This window comes from Pungitius pungitius, chromosome 5, assembly GCF_949316345.1.
Source record: "Pungitius pungitius chromosome 5, fPunPun2.1, whole genome shotgun sequence".
Taxonomy (NCBI): domain Eukaryota; kingdom Metazoa; phylum Chordata; class Actinopteri; order Perciformes; family Gasterosteidae; genus Pungitius; species Pungitius pungitius.
The window spans coordinates 9,233,533-9,255,049 of NC_084904.1; the positions used below are offsets into that span (position 1 = coordinate 9,233,533).

Consider the following 21,517-nt stretch of genomic DNA (forward strand, 5'->3'; position numbering starts at 1 on the left):
TCTCAGGGGCTCTGGCCCCTCGGGGCCGGTCTCTGGAAGTCTTGGGTCTACAGACACACCCCCCTGTAACAGAGTACTGGCAGGGAAGCGCTGGTGTAGTAGAGCCAGAACCCTCCTCTGAGGGGGCGATCGGCCCTCGGGCTCACGCTCGCTGGACCCGGTCGTGCCCCGAAATGGCGGCGGTGGCGGTGAAAAGTGCGGTGGCACCCTAACCCCTCCGGTGGGGATCACTCTCCGGGCTCTGACCCTTACGGTGTCAGGGCCTATTGGACAAAGCCCTCTTCGCGGCGGCCGTCTTCAGACCAGTCCGGCCGCGAGAGAACCTCGTCCAAGCGTATCGTGCTGCGGCCCAGCCTCGACGAGGGGGTGCGCGCAGCGAGACGCTCTCCTGCTGCGCCAGGTGGTGCGATCTCGACGACGGCCGGGGCCGCCCTCGAGCAGCTCCGCGGACGTGGCGTCGTCGGGGAAGGAAGGAATCGAGCGCCTCCGCCTCTCCGCGTGGAGTTTATCCGCAACAGCCCCAATGGCACCTCCGAAGAGGGTTGCCGGGGAAAGAGGGGCATCAAGGAGGAAGGCCTTGTCCTTCTACTTGAGGCTGGAGTGGCTCAGCCAAAGGTGGACTTTGCCATCTCCTTCGTGGCCTTCAACGCAAGGTCAGCCGTGTGCAGCTCACGAACTGCCTCCGGAGTTAGCTCCTTCCCCTCGGCCACGTCGGCCAGCAGCTCTGCCTGATACGCCTGGATATGCGTCATCGTATGCAGGCAGGAAGCCGCTTGCTCCGCTGCCGAGTAAGCCTTGCCCACCAGAGCCGAGGTAGTCCTCGAAGGCTTGGTGGGCAGCACCGGTGTCCTCAGCGACACGGCCGCGGGGGAAACATGGCCCCCTCCGCGGCCGGCATACTCACGTAGCCATGTCACTTAGCCTCAGCTAAAGACGAGTACAATGCCGTACGCAGGTTGTACACGCGGGAGGACACCGGCCTACTCCAGGACGCTGACACCTCAGTGTGGACGTCTGGGAAGAACGGCAAGCACCGACGCGGAGGAACTCTGCGGGAAGGTAAAAACCGCTCCTGCAGCTTACCGGAAGCAGTAGGCTGCTGTTTACCCGCCGGCCAGCTGATATGAAACCTGTCAGTGGCTCGGGTGAGGACCTCCAGCAGTTCTTTGGCGGCAGCGGGGGAATGATGCGCCTCGGCGTCAGCCTCCGCTGCCTCTACGCTCAGCACGTCCTCCTCCTCGGAGCTGGAGGAACGTGAGAGCGGCGTCTCGTCCGGGGTGGAAGAAGCCGCCGAGCCCCCTCAAGGGCTAGCTGAGCGTGCTCCACGCCCAGGCAGACAACACTCAAGGCGTGTGAGTCACTGCCCGTAATGAAACGGGTGCGCGGGGGGACACACTGGACAAACCGCTCAGCCATTACTATGTGGAAAAACTTCGCACACACTAAATGAAGGCACAGAGATGAATGGTCCTGCCCTTCGGGTCCCTTTATAGTGCCCTGGTCCTGGCGTCGCCCGTCTATGACGTACCAACTCGCCATTGGTTAGATTTCACACGTGCTTCATGATGCGGTCACGCGGAGGCATTCCCACAGCGTTTTTACGCAGCTCGAGTTCCCTGAGAGGGAACTCTACTTTTGCAATAAGCCAGTATACTACAGGTAAATAAAACTATTGGTAAATGATAGTAAATAGATAATATTTTGCTGAAATTCAATCTGGGAAACCCACCGCAATCGATTGATAATTACGTAAAAATTAGCTGATTTTGCTACTTGAATGCTACTTGAAAAACAATCCGGTGGTCTCAATTCTCCCCTTGCATTGGAAAGAGTAACAGTTATTGTTGTCACGGTTTGGGTTCTTGTCTTGTTTTATTTTGTAGTTCAATGTCTTGTGTCCCTGGGTAACTTCACTTTCTGCCTTGTCCTGTCTTCCCCCGTAATTGTCTGCCGTGCCTGATCGTTTCCACTGTTCAATCACCTGCACCTCCCTTGTGTATTTAAGCACTGTGAGTCTCTTTGTCATGCCCAGGAGAAAAAGAGGAAGCAGGCGCAGAGTTATCAGGTAGGGAAGGGGGTCTTTATTGGTGCAAAACAAAAGGGCTTTTAAATTGATCAAAATAACAACTGCACTCTATGGACGGAGGCAACGTCTCAAAAAACAAAATCAATCCTTCCGGAGAAAAAACAAAAAGGTCCTTAATCTTATCAAAATAACAAATGCACTCTATGGACGGAGGCAACGTAAAAAAAAACTAAATCACTCTGTGGTGGCGGGCGTGGTTTCAGCTCGGCTGCAGGGGGGAGAGAGAGGGAGTGGCTCGGGGAACAGGGCCAGGTGGAAATAATAATTATCAGCTGTGGGTGATTGTGTATGTGTGTGCGTGTGTGTGTGTGGGTGCTCCCTTGCACTTAAGGAGTAAGGCGAGGACGAGCGAGAAGGAGAGCGGGGGACGACGAGCGAGCGAGCCCGAGGCTGACACAGTTTCCCGAAAGATATAATAAAACTTGTTGTGAATACTCGATCCTGGCCCCGAGCCCTTTATCCGCACGACGCACCCACGGTACAGTGGCGCCCAACTCGGCGGAGAGGAGAAATGACGGATGAGGAGCAACGGCAGGGGATGGCGGCCCAGCCAGTGCTCGCACTGGGCCGGATGTTGGCAGAAATGGCAGCGATCCAGCGCGACCAGGCGGAGGCCAACCGCCAGTTCCTGGGGGCGCTCCAGGCACAGGTGGGGAGGCAGGCCCAGACCCTGGAGCAATTGGTGGCGCGGGCGGAACCACCACCGATCCCGACAGCGATGGCGAGCCTGACGCTCCACCGGATGACGGCGGAGGACGATGCACAGGCATTCCTGGAGGCCTTCGAAACAACGGCGGAGGCGTGCGGGTGGCCGGCCGGGGAGTGGGCAGTGAGGCTGCTCCCGCTGCTAACAGGGGAGGCGCAGTCAGCAGCCATGGGGCTGCCCCCGGCGGTCCGGCGGGACTACGGGGCGGTGCGCAAGGCAGTGGTCGACAGACTGGGGCTGCTGCCGGAGGACCACCGGCGGCGGTTCCGTGGGGCCAGGCTGGGACCCGAGGACCGGCCATTCGCCTACGGGCAGCGGCTCAAGGACGCGGCCGCCAGGTGGCTCCTGCCAGGCGGGGTGGGATCAGCCGCGGACGTCCTCGAGAAGGTGGTCCTCGAGCAGTTCGTGGAGGGGCTCCCGGCCCGGACGGCGGCGTGGGTCCGGTATCACCGCCCACCGACACTGGAGGCAGCCGTCACCCTGGCAGAGGACCACCTGGCGGTACACCCCCGCGGACCGGGCAACAGGGAGGGCGCGCCACCACCGCCCCGACCCGCGGCGGCACCCCAGGGATGGAGCCAGCAGCAGGCGGCAGGACGACCCGGACCGGCCCCACGGCAGACACCGACGGCCCCGTACCGCGACCCCCCAACCACAGCAAGCCCCGGCCCCCTTCCTGACCCACAGGGAGGTTCTCAAGCGCCAGGGCAGGAGTGCTGGAGGTGCGGGCGGCCCGGCCACCTACGGAGGGAGTGCCCGCTAATGGAGGTGGGGCAGGTGATCCGGGTTGCCGGCGCTCCAGCACCCTCCCCCGGCCCGGGAGCGACGTACCGCGTTCCGGTAAGAATCCAGGGGGGTACACGCCAGGCGATGGTGGATTCGGGCTGTTCGCAGTCCATGATACACCAGAGCCTGGTTCGGCCCGGGGCATTGATGGAGGCGTCGCGGGTGAAAATTAGGTGTGTGCACGGGGACGTTCATGAGTATCCCATAGTGTCCGTCGAACTTAGGTTCAAGGGAAAAAAATATAGAATAAAGGTCGCGGTTAGCTCCCACCTGACGCACCCCGTAATTTTGGGAACGGATTGGGAGGGATTTAACACGCTAATGGGAGAGGCTGCGGGGGTGCGTTCACGACCGACAGGGACATGCGGTATTTGTGCTGTGCTCAGCGGTGACGCGAGGTCGTCCGACGCCGCCGGGGGAGAGGGGGAACCGGCGGAGCCTCCCGTGGAGACTCTGGCGGTTCCCGAGTTCCGCTCCATGGAAGATTTTCCACTCGAGCAGTCTCGGGACGATACTCTACGCTCAGCCTACGACCAAGTGATAAGAATTGATGGTCATTTGGTGCGCCCTGACGCAGCACAGTCGTACCCGCACTTCTCATTGATTAGGGACAGACTGTATAGAGTGAGTCGTGACACTCGAACGGGGCAGGAAAACACACAGTTACTGGTGCCGAAAAGCCGCCGGGAAATGGTTTTCCAGGCGGCTCACTATAATCCGATGGCGGGTCACATGGGATACGGGAAAACACTAGACCGGATAATGGCCCGATTTTATTGGCCAGGCATCCGGGCGGACGCGCGCCGCTGGTGTGCGTCCTGCCCGGAGTGTCAGTTAGTCAATGCACCAGCCATCCCGCGCGCCCCGCTGCGGCCCCTACCGCTGGTGGAGGTCCCGTTCGAGCGCGTCGGCATGGATCTAATCGGGCCGTTTCACCGGAGCGCACGCGGATACCGCTTTGTGTTAGTCCTCATGGATTACGCAACCCGGTATCCGGAGGCAGTGCCATTGCGCAATATCTCTGCAAAGAGCGTTGCGCAAGCGCTGTTTCAGGTCATCTCCCGGGTTGGAATCCCGAAAGAGATTCTAACAGACCAGGGCACCTCGTTCATGTCGCGCACACTGGGAGAACTTTACGGGTTACTGGGCATTAAGTCCGTCCGCACCAGCGTTTACCACCCCCAGACGGACGGGTTGGTGGAGCGGATGAATAGGACGCTGAAGTCCATGATTCGTAAATTTATTAGCGACGATGAACGTAATTGGGATAAATGGCTTGACCCTCTGTTGTTTGCAGTTCGGGAGGTTCCCCAGGCCTCCACCGGGTTTTCCCCCTTTGAGCTTCTGTTTGGCAGGTCACCAAGAGGGGTGCTGGACCTTATTAAAGAAAGCTGGGAGGAAGGTCCGAGCCCCGGGAAAAACGAGATCCAGTACGTCCTGGACCTACGAGCAAAGCTCCACACACTGGGTAGGATGTCACGGGAGAATTTGCTCCAGGCCCAGGAACGACAACAGCGGCTGTACAACAGAGGAGCCAAGCTGCGAGAATTCACACCGGGAGAAAAGGTACTTGTATTACTTCCTTCTTCCAACTCAAAACTCCTGGCTAAGTGGCAAGGGCCCTTTGAGGTCACACGCCGGGTGGGGGATGTTGATTATGAGGTGGTGCGGTCTGACAGGGGCGGGGCTACACAAATATACCACCTCAACCTCCTGAAACCCTGGAGGGAGGCGGAGTCTGTTTCTCTGATTTCCACAGTATCGGAAAGAGAGGACCTGGGGCCGGAGGTGCCAAAAGCGGCCAATCCCACCCCGCTCCCGTGTGAGGGTCATCTCTCTGAGGACCAGAGAGCAGACGTTGCCCAGTTGCAGGAGCGGTTTGCTGATGTGTTCTCCCCCCAGCCAGGCCGCACCGACCTGATAATGCACCGAATCGAGACACCCCCGGGGGTGACGGTGAGGTCACGACCCTACCGACTGCCCGAACACAAAAGAAAAGTGGTTCGGGAGGAATTAGCGGCAATGTTGGAGATGGGGGTAATAGAAGAGTCCAACAGCGCCTGGTGCAGCCCCATCGTTCTGGTGGCCAAGAAGGATGGGACTGTGCGGTTCTGCGTGGACTACCGCAAGGTGAACGATGTGTCACGATTCGACGCCTACCCAATGCCCCGGGTCGACGAACTCCTGGACCGGCTGGGCACTGCACGTTTTTTTACGACCCTGGATTTAACTAAGGGCTACTGGCAGATTCCCCTGTCGTCAGAGTCCAAAGAGAAAACAGCTTTCTCCACTCCGTATGGTTTGTACCAATTTACCATGCTTCCCTTTGGCTTGTTCGGTGCCCCGGCCACGTTCCAGCGCCTCAGTTGGACGGAGGGAGGTACGGTATTTGGGGTACCACTTGGGGGGGGGGCAGGTGCGTCCCCAGGTAGACAAGACAGCGGCGATCGCAGCCTGCCCGCGCCCCAAGACAAAAAAGGAGGTGAGGCGGTTTTTGGGGCTGGCAGGTTACTACAGACGGTTCATCGCCGGGTTTGCGGACCTCACCAGCCCCTTGACCGACCTGACCCGGAAAGGTGCGTCAGATCCGGTCCAGTGGTCGGAGCAGTGCCAGCGGGCGTTTGAGAAGGTAAAACAAACTCTCTGTGGGGAGCCGCTCCTCCACACACCTAACTTTTCTCTCCCGTTTGTTCTGCAGACTGACGCGTCGGACAGAGGGCTGGGGGCCGTTTTGTCCCAGGAGGTCGAGGGGGTCGACCGCCCGGTGGTCTACATCAGCCGGAAACTGTCGGAGAGGGAGGCCAGGTACAGCACGGTGGAGAAGGAGTGCCTGGCCATCCGGTGGGCGGTGGGCTCCCTGCGCTACTAGCTCCTGGGACGCCCATTCACCCTCTGTTCGGACCACGCCCCGCTCCAATGGCTCCACCGCATGAAGGATACTAACGCCCGGATCACTCGGTGGTATCTGGCCATGCAGCCTTTTAACTTCAAGGTGGTCCATAGGCCGGGGACGCAGATGGTCGTGGCGGACTTCCTCTCCCGCCCTCTGGAGGGAGGGGGGGGGGAGTAAGCTAGGCCGGACGGCTCCCCGGCCTAAGTCGGGCGGTGGGGGTATGTGGTGGCGGGCGTGGTTTCAGCTCGGCTGCAGGGGGGAGAGAGGGGGAGTGGCTCGGGGAACAGGGCCAGGTGGAAATAATAATTATCAGCTGTGGGTGATTGTGTATGTGTGTGCGTGTGTGTGTGTGGGTGCTCCCTTGCACTTAAGGAGTAAGGCGAGGACGAGCGAGAAGGAGAGCGGGGGACGACGAGCGAGCGAGCCCGAGGCTGACACAGTTTCCCGAAAGATATAATAAAACTTGTTGTGAATACTCGATCCTGGCCCCGAGCCCTTTATCCGCACGACGCACCCACGGTACACACTCCTTCCGGGAAAAAACTGAGAACTATAAAAATCAACGTTACATCTAACATCAGCATACAAAACTGTAGCAAAACCAAAAAAACCTGCGTGGCGGCAAAGGCAAAAGAAACCTGTGGCGTGGCAGAACCTGGGAGAAACCATGGGAAAAGACGAACACACTGGCACAGGACAAAGGGAGACGCAGACTATTAATACACATGGAGGGGAATGTGGACAGGTGGACACAATCAGGCATCAGGGAAGACAATCAGACTGGTGACACATGAGGAAGGGTAAGTGACCTGAAACGAGAGGAGTTATTATTTCAAAATAAAACCGTAAATGACAAGACAACAGACAATTTCACCGCGGTGTGACACTCTTATCTTGTGTGGCGTCATTACATGTCGAATGTCCATGTGATCAAGTAAGTCTGTGTGTTCAAGTCCAGGTCCCTGTTTTTGTCTGTTTTGTTTTTGCCTCCTTCTGGTCCTTTTTTCGGTTGGAGTGATTTTGGTTTCGAGTTGACGATTAAAGTCTTTTTATTTTTCATTACTCCGCATCTGAGTCCTCCCTCCTTGCCCTCGCACCCGCGTATTGGCAATTGTTTTAGTCTAGAACAGTGCTAAAAGCGAATATGAGTACTTGAAAGATGTAAAAAAAAAAGTGTCCAAAAACCAAAACACAGATGGCCCAGTGGCCAATCCTTGCATCCCACTGCTCTGTTTTCATTCCTCCCTTTTGGTGATAATGTATTGTCTACTGTGTGTGTAATGATCCTCCAGAGCAGTCATCTACCACTAACAGGCACTTTGGTCAAACACATTACCATCGCTGTGCTCATTGATTTGTGTTGTCTTTAAAATGGGCTGTTTCCTCCAGTTGGTGGCAGTCGTAATTGTATCTCGCTTAAATGATTCAAATAAGGTGGTCTATCCCTCTTATTTCCATTTCCCCTCGCTGCACTGTCATTGTCATACTCACTTATTTCATTACGGATTCAGTAGACTTGATAAAACAGCAGGGGTGCCCCATTCTAGAGCGCTTAGCCAGCCCGGCCGAGACAGAAGTGGTCAAGCGGGGAAACAAATCACACCAAATGGAGCGTTTGCTCTTTGTGCAGCCTAGTTATGGAAAACTGATAGCCACATTCAGAATACTGAATAGGTGTAATAAATGCTGAAGAAGGGGGAATCTTCTCCTAATTGGGTAGAGGGGAGAGGGGGGGGTTGAAAAAGAAACATTAGCGTTCCCTTTTTTGTATCTAAAAATAGGTTCTGTGAAATATTCTAATAGCCTATACACAGTTAAAAGGGGCAGTGCAATCCCCCCCTTCTCCTCAAAGCCAACCCATCCTGTCTTTGGGCTGACAGATAAACATGTTCTGCTGGCTAATTGCAATGTTTCTACCCGGTCTCAAGTGACAGGCTAGCTATGGCTATGTGAAGCCTCAGATCGTAGTCTCGGGGGACCATTTCTGGTCACTTCGCATGAATCGCATCCTTCGCATGGAGAAAGTGGAGGATTATGTATCTTGAAGCGCACTGTGTACTTTTCTGAATGATTGGTTAAATTTGCAGCTAAACAGGCATTGAAGGATTAACTAACAAGTCAAATGCAGCAGGAAATATGACAGCTGTTTTTTGATATTGTCAACAAGGGAAATCTAAATAATAACTAAAATAAAGGTGGTCACATTCAATTTCCAGCCATTTCTATCAGTATACATATGCGCGTTTCTTGTAAGTATTCCATGGAGGTACCTTTGTCTGAATGGACTTCAAGCGGTCATAAAACATGAAGGCCCTCAGCTGGACACTATCTCCCGCCAATCAGATGAATAATAGTACAAAGGGCTGCTAAATTATTGAGACAGCTGCTCTGCTCTGGTCCAGCACAACGCTGCTAACAGATCAGTGCAGAGGATATAGGAGGCATTAAGGCCCGCAACCCTCCAGACGAAGCATTGGCTTGCTTTCTCAGGGAGCAGTCAAAACTCTGGGAGCCGTTCAACCCCAGTGTCGGTGGGGTAGAAAAAGGCTCATTATTCACAAGTAAAAACCAAACGCATAATACAAGTGGGACGCTGTTTAGAATGAATCAGAAACTGTGGAATTCTTAGAAGATGAAGACGTGGGGTCTGATCTATCTTTTTTGACATGTAAACTAGTGGACAGACTGTCCTCTTTTCTCAAACCAACAATGATGGGCGGGGGTTGGATTTGGCTGTCTCTCGCTGTTGAGGAAGTGACCTATATATGGGGCAAGGTCATTGCAAATCAATTTAATTTGGACTGTACTTAGGAGAGAAGAGCAGTAGCTTGGAGAGAACGGAAGAGAAAGCATGTTGTTTAAGTAAAACCCTCAAGAACATTATGATTTATTTAAGTGAGGAGAAAATATGAATTATGTATTGGCTCTACGAAGCATGCATCTCTTTTGTACTAATTGTCAGGAAGGCTTGTATCCAGTGTGTGAGGGGTGGAGGGGCTGCAGGACCCCGAGATCACAGGGGCGCTGCGGCTCAAAGCCGCCGGTCCTATAGCCACAGCCATTGACTTGCAAATGAGCTGAAGGAGGCTAATTAATGGGAGGGCTAATGAAAGCAGTAGTTGGGCTCAAGTGAAGAAATAATCTGGGACCCCCATTTCACTTTCTCCCTCTTTATCTGACGTTCTAGCTCTCTCCCTCTTCCACACATTCCAGGGCGTGATCGTCCTCTCTTTTCCCACAAGATGGCTCGTGCCATTGAAGTTGATTGCAGAACGCATCAATATGTGAACAAAGTTGTTAGTGGTGGGGTGCTGTAGTGACTCGTGCTTGTGATGGGGGGTGTTCGTAAAATTAGCATTCATTTGAAGCGACCCCCTCTCCTCCCTCTGTTATTTATTCTGTAGCTTTTGGCACATTTTCTGTTTTTCAACTCCCAGGAGGAGAGATGGATGGAGATAGAGCAGGGTGTTTAAGATGTGTGACAGGCTGTAATCTGAACTTTTGCACTTTTTCTTTCTTGTTTGCACCGGAGAGAGTAAAGCAGTAGTGAAAAAGAGAAGTCACCCTCTCCTCCTGATTGAGTAAGTTGAAGGGTGGAGGAGCAGGCTTGTCTCAGATACAATGTCCTGCAGTTTTCTCACTTTGAAGTACTGTGACTATTCTTAGTCCAGTGGAACTCCCTTTGACTACCAACACTACTACTACTGTTGTGGCAAGTCCATCAAATCAAATTCAGCCCGGTCTGAGACAGAATCGCGTTCCGAGGGAGTATTGTCAAGGTTTTAAAGACCCTCGTCCGGGCCGCAAACGATAATAGAGAATTTTCTGACCAAGTCAAAAGTGACTTATCAAAGCGGCTGGTGCATTTGAATGTCATTGGCTTCTCCTTCAAACTGTCTCCTCTTGGTTAATCCTCTTCACATCCAGGTGCGATTCTGCTGCTGTAACCTCTTACACACTTATCTCTTCCTCACATTCCAATACATTGTATTACATGTACATGTAGAAACATTTGGCTTTATGCCTCAATGAGTGAATATAACACAGCATTAACATATACGTATAGTTTTCCTTCATCTTAACTAGTACACTTCAATTACAACACAACATATAAGATCAACACAGATTAACACAGTTTATGTGGTGCAATACTGAAGATATTTGCCTCACTCGGCTTTCTTGCATCCAGTTAGTTATCTAACACCTGACAGGAGAAAAAACTCTAAAAAAAAACGTCTTTGGGGAGAATGTTGGGAGAAATCCATGAAGGAAGGCAATTAGCTTCCGTCCCCAGGTTTTAACAATACATCGTGACAGGGTGTTAATGTGTACCGTATTTATATGATTTATAATTGTTAATAATTATAATGCATTCACTTTATCTAACATACTAATGTAATATCTACTTTCTAACATCACACAAACTACAATTTTACACTAAACATTATTACATGTAATATACTTCCTATCGCAAGGCGTGCACTTCTACTTTAATCCCTAACCGTATTAAACAGTTTGAACATTGTAAATTCAAATGAAACAAAAACACTTCAAAACTACTTGGCTATGTTGAAGCAACAAAATAGTTAGTTAACGTGGAACACAAACGGCAGTCACCAGAAGGAAAGCCCCTCTGTTTTGTGAGCCATCAAATAACCTCCCCCTGTGAAAACTTTTTCGGACTCAATAGAATTATATTATGGAGGTGAAAAAAAAATCTGATACATACGGATCCATATATTCTCTACATGAAATGTACCAATAATAATCCTGTGATGGGATTACCATTATGTCCCTGATTCCTGAGGGATCCCTCTCAAAGAATGGTCAGAAGTCCAATAGATGCCATGTGAAAAAATGAACAACATAATTACATTAAATCATAGTCTGTCCATATGATAAAAAGTATACATATAACAGAGCTGGGTATAAGTCCTGGTTCTGTTTTAGTTTTTCAGTGATCCTTGTTTTATTTTCAGTTCCCTGCCTCTTGTGTCCCATGTTCACTGCCTTTGTGATTGGCTGCCCTGCCTCTGATGAATCCTTCTTTTTCTTATAAACCTGCACCTCCTCAATGTATTTAAACTATATCCCTTGTGGTTTTTTCCTAAATGATCTGATCCTGCTTGATGTCTTGCCCCTTAATCTGCAAGGTTTGTTATCCTACATTTGTACGTATTGGAGAAAGAGGTAAGCAGTATTGAACAGAAAAGATACTCCCCTCCTTGTTGCGATCTTGTTGCGATGGTGGGAGAGTGGAGGCTTGTGTTTGGATCAGATGTTCTGCCCTGCAGTTGTGTCTTGTTTTTTTGAAGTGCTGTGACTCCTCTCAGCACCCTCGGCACTGCCATCGTCTGCAGGATTTTGCAGCATAGAACCATGCCGCTATTTGAAGATATGGAACAGGGCCTTCACTGATCGAGACCTGCTACTGCCACAGGCACTTACAAATAAATACATACATACAATACATAGATACTAGGGCTGTCAAATGATTAAGAATTATAATCAAATTAATCAGAATTTTCAGTGGATTAATCAGGATTAATCACTATTTGCAATTACACCTTAATCCTAACCATTTTTTCTTTCTGAAATGCATACCAAAGATAAATAACTATCATTATTATTATCATCATTATTATTTTTTACATAAATACATATTATTGATATTTGACTTGGTTTAATTGATTCCAGAAAATAATCAAATCAATGTTATTTGATAAGTTACAGACTGATTTCCCTGCATGGCTCTAGAAGGGTCTCGAGCCTCTGCATTTTATCCCACTCTGCTGCGGTCGGCAAACGAGTTTGTGCTCCTGATGGTCCAGGGCTGCGATGACCAGACATGTCAACCCTCCCGATATTTCCGGGAGACTACCGAATTTCAAAGCCCCTCCCGAAAATTTCCCGGACCGACCTTTCTCCCGAATTTCTACCGATCTCCACCGGACAATAATAAAAGTTCCCCCTGTTGTCAAGCAGCAATTGGAACGGAAAAAGATGAGACTGGCGCTGCAAGGAAAACCGCTAGCACCACCCCCCCCCCCCCCGTCGATCGCCAGCACCCCTCCACGTTGACCGCTAGCACCCGCAACCCCCCGGTCCTTTTGAATTGGCAAGTATGGCGATGACGGCCTCTTTATTTCTGCTCACGCGCTTGACCATTCGAATTCCAACGTGTTGGAACATTTTTCTATTGTGCTGGTCAAATGATCTGAGGTTGATTTTGTTAATGGCCTGCGAACATTCAGCGTGGACTGGCGCAAACGACTTGCTGAACCTGATAACCTGACATATGCCTACATGTGGCAGTAATGTGTTGTGTAGGATGAAGTGCATTCCCTAGAGGAAGAGGTACTTTCCTGACCTGAATAATTTGTCACACTGCGCATGCGTGAAATGTGTTAAAAACATTGACGTAATTAACAACAAACAACTAATTAACGTCGTTAACGCGCTATTTTTGACAGCCCTAATAGATACACATACATAACACAACACATATACAAACTTACACACTAAATCTCAACTGGTTACCCTTTGGAATGCACTCATGATCTGACTCAGACCTAAGAAGCAGCATTTGGGGCTATGCAGTGACAGCCCTTGCCGTAACATCTCAGATGTTTTGTGAGGAGGGAAAGATTAATACTGTTCACATCACTGCTGCTGTATTTCAAGGTCAATGCATAAATCTAGCTCAAATGGAAAGATTTTCGAAAATGCTGTGTTGTTAATTGCGATGACTAAAGTAAAAGCACTTGGACGGGATATTGGAGGGCTAACTTAGTGTGTGGCTATGGCTAAGTGGAGAGTAATGTCGTCAATTAGGGATTGGCAGTTCAATCCCAGAGTTCACTTAGCCTGAAATACCTCCTGAAGCTGTGACTAAGGTGTGTGAATGAGGCAAAGCGGAAGAGAGTATGAGACAAAGTGGTGATCATAGACTTGCAGTGGAGTTACAGTGAGGTTAGTTGTAGCGCAGTTCCTAGTGAAGATGTAGTCAAGGTGATTGCGAGCTTTGTGAGTAGGAGGGGAGGGATTGAGTGACAGTGCAAATGAAGAAAGTAGCAGTATGAGGTCAGATGACTTCTCTGTCAGGATGTTGAAGTCTCCTAGGAGGATGAGTTGAGGGCCATTTTCAGGGAAGTTTGACAGGACGATGTCCATTTCTTCCAGGAAGTGACCCAAAGAGCCTGGCGGACGGTAGAGGACAACAATGTTTAATTGAACCGGGTGAGTAACGGTTAAAGCATGGAATTCAAAAGACAGTGGGGGGGAGGAAGATAAGGGGTGCGGGGAAAAGATCCATTTGGGTGAAATGAGTAAATCTGTCCCGCCACCCTTGCCAGTGGGTCTGGGTGTGTGGTTGAAGGAGAAGGCAGAGGAGAGAGCAGCTGGGGTGGATGTGTTGTCCGGTGTAATCTGTCTCAGTGAGGGCGAGAAAGTCAAGCGACTGCTGGATAGCAAAGCCGGAGATGAAGTCTGCCTTGCGAGTAGCTGACTGGCAGTTCCAGAGTCCTCCTGTGACAAGGTGTTGGACATGTGTGTGGGGTAGGTAAGGGAGGAGAGATTACGACAAATATTTGATCTAGTCCGGGGGCGGTAGTATCTGCGGGTAGAAATTCGAACAGGTACAGTGATAAAACACATTGTTACGAATGAATATGTAAGGCGCTGTACTCAGCCGCCCCGAAGACTCCAAATCATGGTTTTATCTGCACCACAGTCCTGCCTCGGCATTGCGAGACACCTGTGTTTCCGAAGATCGTTGAAGATTGTTTAAAGCAGTATCTGCTTTGATCTGTATTAAAGAAAGTTCCAATATTTGGAAATTCTGAATTTCATTATTTCATTTACGCTGAATTTTAATTAAAAAACAGTACACTAATGTAAATCGATTTGTTATTAAAATGTTATTTCATAAAACATCCAAAATAATGTTTCATAAATTTGAATATAAGTCTGTTTCCATACTCTTTTGGCCAAACAAGCCCAGTACTGTAACACTATGAATAGAGGTGAATTATGTTTTAAGCTTCCGCTCATTTTATCAAGTTTCTGCGGATGCCGGCCCATATGGCTCAAATAGCCAAATACATTATCATAAATTGGTTGAAAGCTTGTGTAAAAGCTTGTGTGCCACTGCATATTAAAAAAATTACCTACTTCTTGATTTTATTATAATGGACAAATTACAAACATCTTACAACATGTCTTTTCCGTATTGGTCAGAGCCTATGAGGTCAGTGTTTCCCCCGACCAATAAAAATGTCCCACACACACGTTGTTCCCATTGATTAGTCAGACTGGCTGCGGCCAAATGACCAGTAAGTAAAACAAAATCCCTTCATCTTCATTACTAAAGCCTTGCATTAAGCCAAAGAAGGTAGTGGCAGTGATAAAAAGATACATCATTTTATTTAAGACGCTGTTATGTGCTAATTTCTCAATAAAGTTAGAAAAAATCATTTACATAGGATTCGCATATGGATGATGAAGCGGGTACACGCTACATTCCATTCTGGGAGCGGTTTATGCCGTCCTGAAAAAGAAACCTGCCCCTGCCACTTTTTGATCTCAGTGATCTCACTCAAATGTTCCCTGAAATGTTTAACCTTATTAATTCATTTTATGTGTTTAAAAGCCACCGTAATACCTCCCTTGAAACATGTTAGTTAGCTAGGGTAGCTCCAAAAAAGGTACAAAAGAACTTTCTGTTTTAGAATTCACACCACTAACCATGTCAGGCACTCTAAGTCAGATGACCTAACCTAAACCTTTTTATTTTGAAAGTAAAATAAAATACTAATGAACTGTAGCTCCTTCCTCTGACTCCATGCAGTCATCACAGTGTTTAGACTGGTATAGACCTCTGACCTGAAATGCTTCCCTGCAGCTCTCACTCTCTCTCTCCAGGCATAAAAACCCCTACTACCCTTTGCCTACCAACACCCTGTCCACCCCATCATGGGGCGGGTGCTCAGGTGGATGGCGAGGCAAAGCGTAGCCCCCTAGACGGCCTGATTTATTGCACCTCCTTTCCATCTAGGCAGAGTGGAGGCCCCCAGGGGTCCCGTTTGGAGTGTGCTAGGCACATCCGCCATCTCAGGCCTGATGGCCTAAGGCTCCCAGTCTGCCGTGATGCCAAGTACCAAATAGTGACTCCAGAATGGTTGCCATTTGTCATATATGCTGTTTGGGACCTGCCTAAAACAGTGGAAACACGGGTAGCAGGAACAATGAAACGTCCTCCCTCTCTTTTCCGAAAGACATTGATCTTTACTGCAACAATTTATTATATCATCTCTGCTATTGCTATTAAGGCATGACTATTAATGTGTTTACTAAAGATATAGCAACATTAGAGGTAACAAAGACAAGCCTTTTATGTACTGTATTGACAGCATATGGATTTGTTTATCCATGAATTCCTCGAAGCCTGTGCAGCCAGCCAAACATCTCACAACCATTAGACTTAACTCCATCTACATATTCACGAAGCATTGATCCATGATATTATCCTTTGAATAATCCATTCATATTTGACGCCATTGATAAATGGCACCATGTGTGCTAAGAACACTTAAAAGAAAAGAATAAGAAAATGACAAAGTTGCATGAGAAGATTTTGGCCCCTTTGGTAGCATGGAACACATGACCTTATTATGACTCAATTTGTAATGACGAATAAGTAAAATAGTCATTCTTCTTTAGCTATGATTTAGTATCAACCAACTCATGGGAAAAATTTTCAAGGGGTGAACGTTGAATAATAAAAGAAAAGCCGTGGACTAAACAACGTGTCTGGTCTCGCGACTCCAGTTTTACCCTTACGACTATTTTACCCTTCGGTGACTGTGAGTGTGCACTTTCTTAGTTTAGATTAGCTGTAAGCCCTACTTGGCTGCCTCAGTTTAGCTAACTTCATTGCACAGTTCTCACACCTCACGCCGTGAGACGCACAATTCAAGCAGTTCAAACGCCACACCTTGAGAAGACGGTGTTGAACCGTCTAGGCCACTGTTCGTTCGTTACTAAGCCTCCGGCCGCCACCGCCCCACACCTGCACCGTCCCAGTGTATTTAAGACATGGGTCACCGTTGGTCGCCATCCGTAACTATAAACAAAGGTCGGCTCACCAGTGAGACTGTCATAAAATCCTGGTGGTATGACCGGCAGGTTTGGTTTTCAGGCAGGGATAACAATAATTTACAGAACACACCTAAATGTTGCCTCATAAGGTTTGAACTTAAGTAGTAAGTAAGTAGGGTTAGAGTCTTGCATGCTGGGGGTTGTGTAATCCAACATAGATTTGTATCCCATTTTTTTCATTTACGATTCCTTATCCTAACATTATAGGAGTACATCTTTAAAGAGAAGAAGAAACAAAATATATATGTAGAACCTAACAAAATAACCAAATGAATAGTGTGAGCATTGTGGGATGTGGGGTTCTCTGTGTGTGTCTTCTTGTATTTACTTTTTAGCTTGTAGAATAGATGTCCGCTTGTAGGACAGATGGCGTGACCGGATCGGTCCTTATAAGGCAGACAATGTGAATGGTGGAAGAGAGAGCACAGGAAAAATGAAGATAAAATATTATCTGAGATAACACACCTGCGACCGAAGGGAGAGCCAGTTTGAACCCATTTTCAGGGCAAGGCCGAAGGCTGCAGGAGAGAGTACCAGACACTCATTGTTCGGGGAAGGCGTTTGTTACAGAAGGATGAACTGGGTTGAACCAACGTTCAAGGGCACCAGAGGGATTAAAACAGGTCAGTGTCAGAAGGCAGGCGGACTTTGGAAGGGATTTGCTTGCGATGCATTTCGATGTATTTCATTGTCTCCAGATATATCTGCGGAGAATTGCTCATGTACAACTTTTTCTCTTCTAAATAAATGTTAAACTTTTTAACTAATTTCCTGTAGTGGATTCTTCTATCAACCAACTCGGGTGGATAAGGAATATCCTAACAATTTTGGGGGCTCGTCCGGGATAGGAGTTTTCCTGCAGGGGGGAATTCGGTCCAAGAGCTTTCATCTGCTGAACACTGCGTACTCCCAGGCCGGCCTCAAAACAAGGTAAGCAGAAACCTGTTACTAATTCTGCATATTGATTAATCTAAAATAAGGAGTACGCTGTGGATTGGTGGTGAAGGAACCAAATTGATACATGAGCAATTCGCTAAAGTTAATATTAAGGAAACCGGTAAAAGTGCACAACAATAGTACCGGCGAGTACTATTGGGTTTAGTAGGTACCGGCGAGTACCAAGGGATCTTCTATCCGACACAAATTAAAGGATCAGGGATCCTATTGGGTTTAGTAGGTACCGGCGAGTACTATTGGGTTTAGTAGGTACCGGCGAGTACCAAGGGATCTTCTATCCGACACAAATTAAAGGATCAGGGATCCTATTGGGTTTGGTGGGTACCGGCGAGTACCAAGGGATCAATGATCTGACACAAATAAAAGGATTTTGAATCCTAGTCTTTGGTTTGGCAACCCCATCAGTTCCTGACGAGGGCTGAAGTCGCTAGGTGAGTGTCCTGGGGATTTGAGGACCCCCGAAAACTGGTCTTTGGTTTGGCAACCCCATCAGACCCTGACGAGGGCTGAAGTCGCTAGGTGAGTGTCCTGGGGATTTGAGGACCCCCGAAAACTGGTCTTTGGTTTGGCAACCCCATCAGACCCTGACGAGGGCTGAAGTAGCTAGGTTGGAGTCCTGGGGATTTGAGGACCCCCGAATCCCAGGGTTGGAGTCCCTAGGAGTAAAAGCTCCTTAAATCCTGGGCTGCAGTCTCTGAGCAGCTCGTGTGTGTGTGTGTGTGTGGGTGCAAGCAAGCAGGAGAGTGAAAAAAGAAAAAAAAAAAAAAAAAAAAAAGAGGGGAAACTGAGAACATAGACGGTCCGAGAGGTTAATATAAACTTTCGGTGTAATACATTGATGACCGAGAGGTTAACATAAACTTCCGTTGTAATACATTGATTCTCGGAAGGTTAAGATAAACTTCCGTTATAATGCATTGATTTCGAAGGGTTAAAATAAACCTTCGTTACAATAAAAGAATTCTGGAAGTATAACATAAGTTCTCAGAACAAACGGGGAAGCTTGCTGGAGCTGCGGAGAACATTTACTGTGTCACACTGAGGTGACCAGCTGTCCGAGCGGGTTAAAGCGATATAACTGGGAACTGTTGTTGGAATGGAAGATGAATATGATCGGGAAACTGTTGACGGCGGCTGGGGGCCAGCGCCGGGGTATCGATGGAAAATAATAAACGACCAGCTGAGGCTGTTGTTGGTGGCGGTGGGTGGAGAGACCACCGGGAAAAAGAAGCATGAGGCTGTGGAGCGCACGCAACGCGCGGTGAGAAAGTTGTTAGAAAAGAAAGGCGTTAGTTTGGCAGACAGGCTGTCACTGGCGCAGATTTTGTGGGAGAAGGAGAGAGATTGTAGAGAAGAAAAGAAGGAGCTTGAGTCGAAACGCGAGAAGGCGAGTGTGTTGAAAAAAGGAAAACTTCGTAAAGAGATGGAGGATGTGGAGGACATGAGGTCCGCATTGTTTTCGTACTGGATAAAAAGTAAAGCCGTGGGGAGAAATAACCAGGAACGGTGTAATGAGGAAAGACCACCGGCATACGATGTTGAAATAAACGGTGTGAATTCGGCTTCTGCACCTGCTGGGTTGTATCCTGTATTAAATATAACGGGGGGAGAGTTGGAAGTTGAAGAAAGTGTACCACTGCGGGGTTGTCGGGGCAACGAGGTAACGGGGGAAAGCCGGCCTTTCGAAGCGCGTCAAAATCGGGAGGGGTTTAAAGAATGGACGGACTCACGCACTCCGGGAAGAAGGGACAGCTCAGAAGTGCAGCGGAGAAATAAGGCGGATAAGGGAAAGTATTTAGCCGGGGCGAATGAGCGGGTGAAAACACAATTGAGATACGGGGAATCACCAGACATGGGGGAGAGAGGAAAAAAAGGCTCTGCCTCGGCTCAGGAGGAGCAAAACGGGGAATGCGGGGATAACAGCGACCCAGAGATTCACGGGGAACCGGGAAAAATGTATCCGTTATTCATGTCTTCTCGAGGTGTTAATAAATACAAGCCGTGGTCGCTGGGAGACGTGTCTGCTCTAGTCGCGCAAATGCCTGCACCATCTGAAGGGGGAGATAAGTGGCTAAAACAACTCGATACGCTTACTAACGGACACACGCTGGCGCTCGGCGACTTTAGGGCTGTAGCAGCCAGATGCATGACCGCACATGATTTAGCGGACGTGGAAAACAGAGCGGGGGTGACCCGACAAGCCGATGACGACAGATTTTTGTATTTCGCGACGGAGATCGGGGACGCAATGCGCGAGAAATGGCCACTTCTAATGTCGACTAAAATACCGAAATTACCATGGGACGCGAAGAAAACCCCGCGCGCGTATTTGGACGAATGTAAAGAAACCTGGGTAAAAAGCACTAGCCATCATCCGGGAACGGAGGGCATACAGAGAGAATGGTTCAGACAGGCGGTGCTGGAGGGAGTACCAGAGGGGGTAAAAGCTAAAATGATCACTAATCCAGACTTGCCAGGAAGTGAATCTGCGGTGTGGGAAAGACATTTACTGCACCATTTACAGGACGCGACTGAGGAAGCGACAGGGGAAGAGAAGCAGCTAAAAGAATTACAGGCTCAGCTTCTTAGGCTTCAGCTCACTAAGGTCAAACAGGAAGTGAGCGACAAGAAGCAGAAAGGGAAAGACGAGCGACAGATGACAGTCCAGGCTGCCCCAGCTGAAGGTAACGCCCCAGATTTGTATCCACTCCCACCATGGGAGGAGACGTCGTATGGGACAGCCCAGGGGTGGGGCCCAAACCGAGGGGGCGGTTATCGGGGAGGTTACAGAAGTAATTACAGGGGTGGCGCTGGTCGGAGAGGATCATACGGTGGGGGAGGAGAAAGAGGCGGCTACCAAGGGAGAGACGCTTGTTTCAACTGTGGTATGGAGGGGCACTGGCGCATGGAGTGTCCTAGCAAAAAGAAGAGACAGGGGAGGGGCAGGGGTGTCCCGTCTCAGGGGGCTTGGGCCCCCAATCCACATGCTGCGCCACCTAGGGGACAATACCCTGCACTGGAGGACTGGGGCTATGAGGCGGATGCCTCTCAGTGACACACCCCGATGGGAGACTCCGACAGCAGGGGCAGGGCAGACCCCATGCTGTCACTCACGGTACTGCAACAACAACTTCCGTTTCTCGTTGACACTGGGGCCACATACTCCACCATACAAGCAGCGGGCTCGTCTGCTATGTCCAAAGACAGTGTCAGCGTTATGGGATTCTCCGGGGTGTCACAGAAACTGCCTATAACAGTCCCCCTACCGGTGAAAGTGGGAAATCAGACATTGACTCACTCTTTTGTTGTCTCACCTCAAGTTCCAGTGAATCTTATGGGAAGGGATCTTCTCATCAAAACAGGGGCTTCAATCTTGTGCGGCCCGGACGGACTGAGTGTCACATTGCTGGATGGAACTGTGTTGCATTGCAATGACAATGGAAAGACTAATGGCCAGTGGGTGATGCAGCCACTGCAACAACAACAGTGCGCAGACATTTACTGGGGCCTCCTAAAGCCTGAGTGTCCTGACATCCCAGGGGTGATGGCTCTTTACCAAAAGTGGAAGCCTTGGATAACTCTTCTTGATCCGTATGTTTCTCCTCCTGACCCGCCTCATGTAACATTGTTCTATGATAGACAAGGGGATGATTGCTACTGGGATGAATTTATGGGGCACTTAGAGAGCACTGAGTGGGAGGTGACGTCACAAAACCTATATGTGGGCCCAGAAGGGGTAGCCACAGCTGTTATCCTCTCTCCTGATCAATTTAAATGGTATTTAATGAGCCAAGAGGCGGTGCCACATGTATCGCTGGCTCTGCATCCCAAACATCAGGCTAAAGACTTGGGTCCAATGACTAAACGAGCAGTGCTGCTAGATGACTGGGTGTGCACTCAACTGCCTGATGTTTGTTTTTCTCCTTCCGCT

At 49.5% G+C, this 21,517-nt stretch overlaps 1 protein-coding gene across 1 annotated transcript; it reads left to right on the forward strand.

The window, feature by feature from the left end:
• Positions 1-16,919: 16,919 nt before the first annotated feature.
• LOC134129055 (uncharacterized) lies at positions 16,920-21,288 on the forward strand. Its single transcript, XM_062562311.1, has 2 exons — positions 16,920-17,252; positions 17,407-21,288. Exon 2 carries the CDS (start codon positions 18,683-18,685, stop codon positions 20,639-20,641), a length of 1,959 nt encoding a protein of 652 aa, XP_062418295.1. The 5' UTR covers positions 16,920-17,252; positions 17,407-18,682; the 3' UTR covers positions 20,642-21,288.
• The last annotated feature ends 229 nt before the right edge of the window (positions 21,289-21,517 follow it).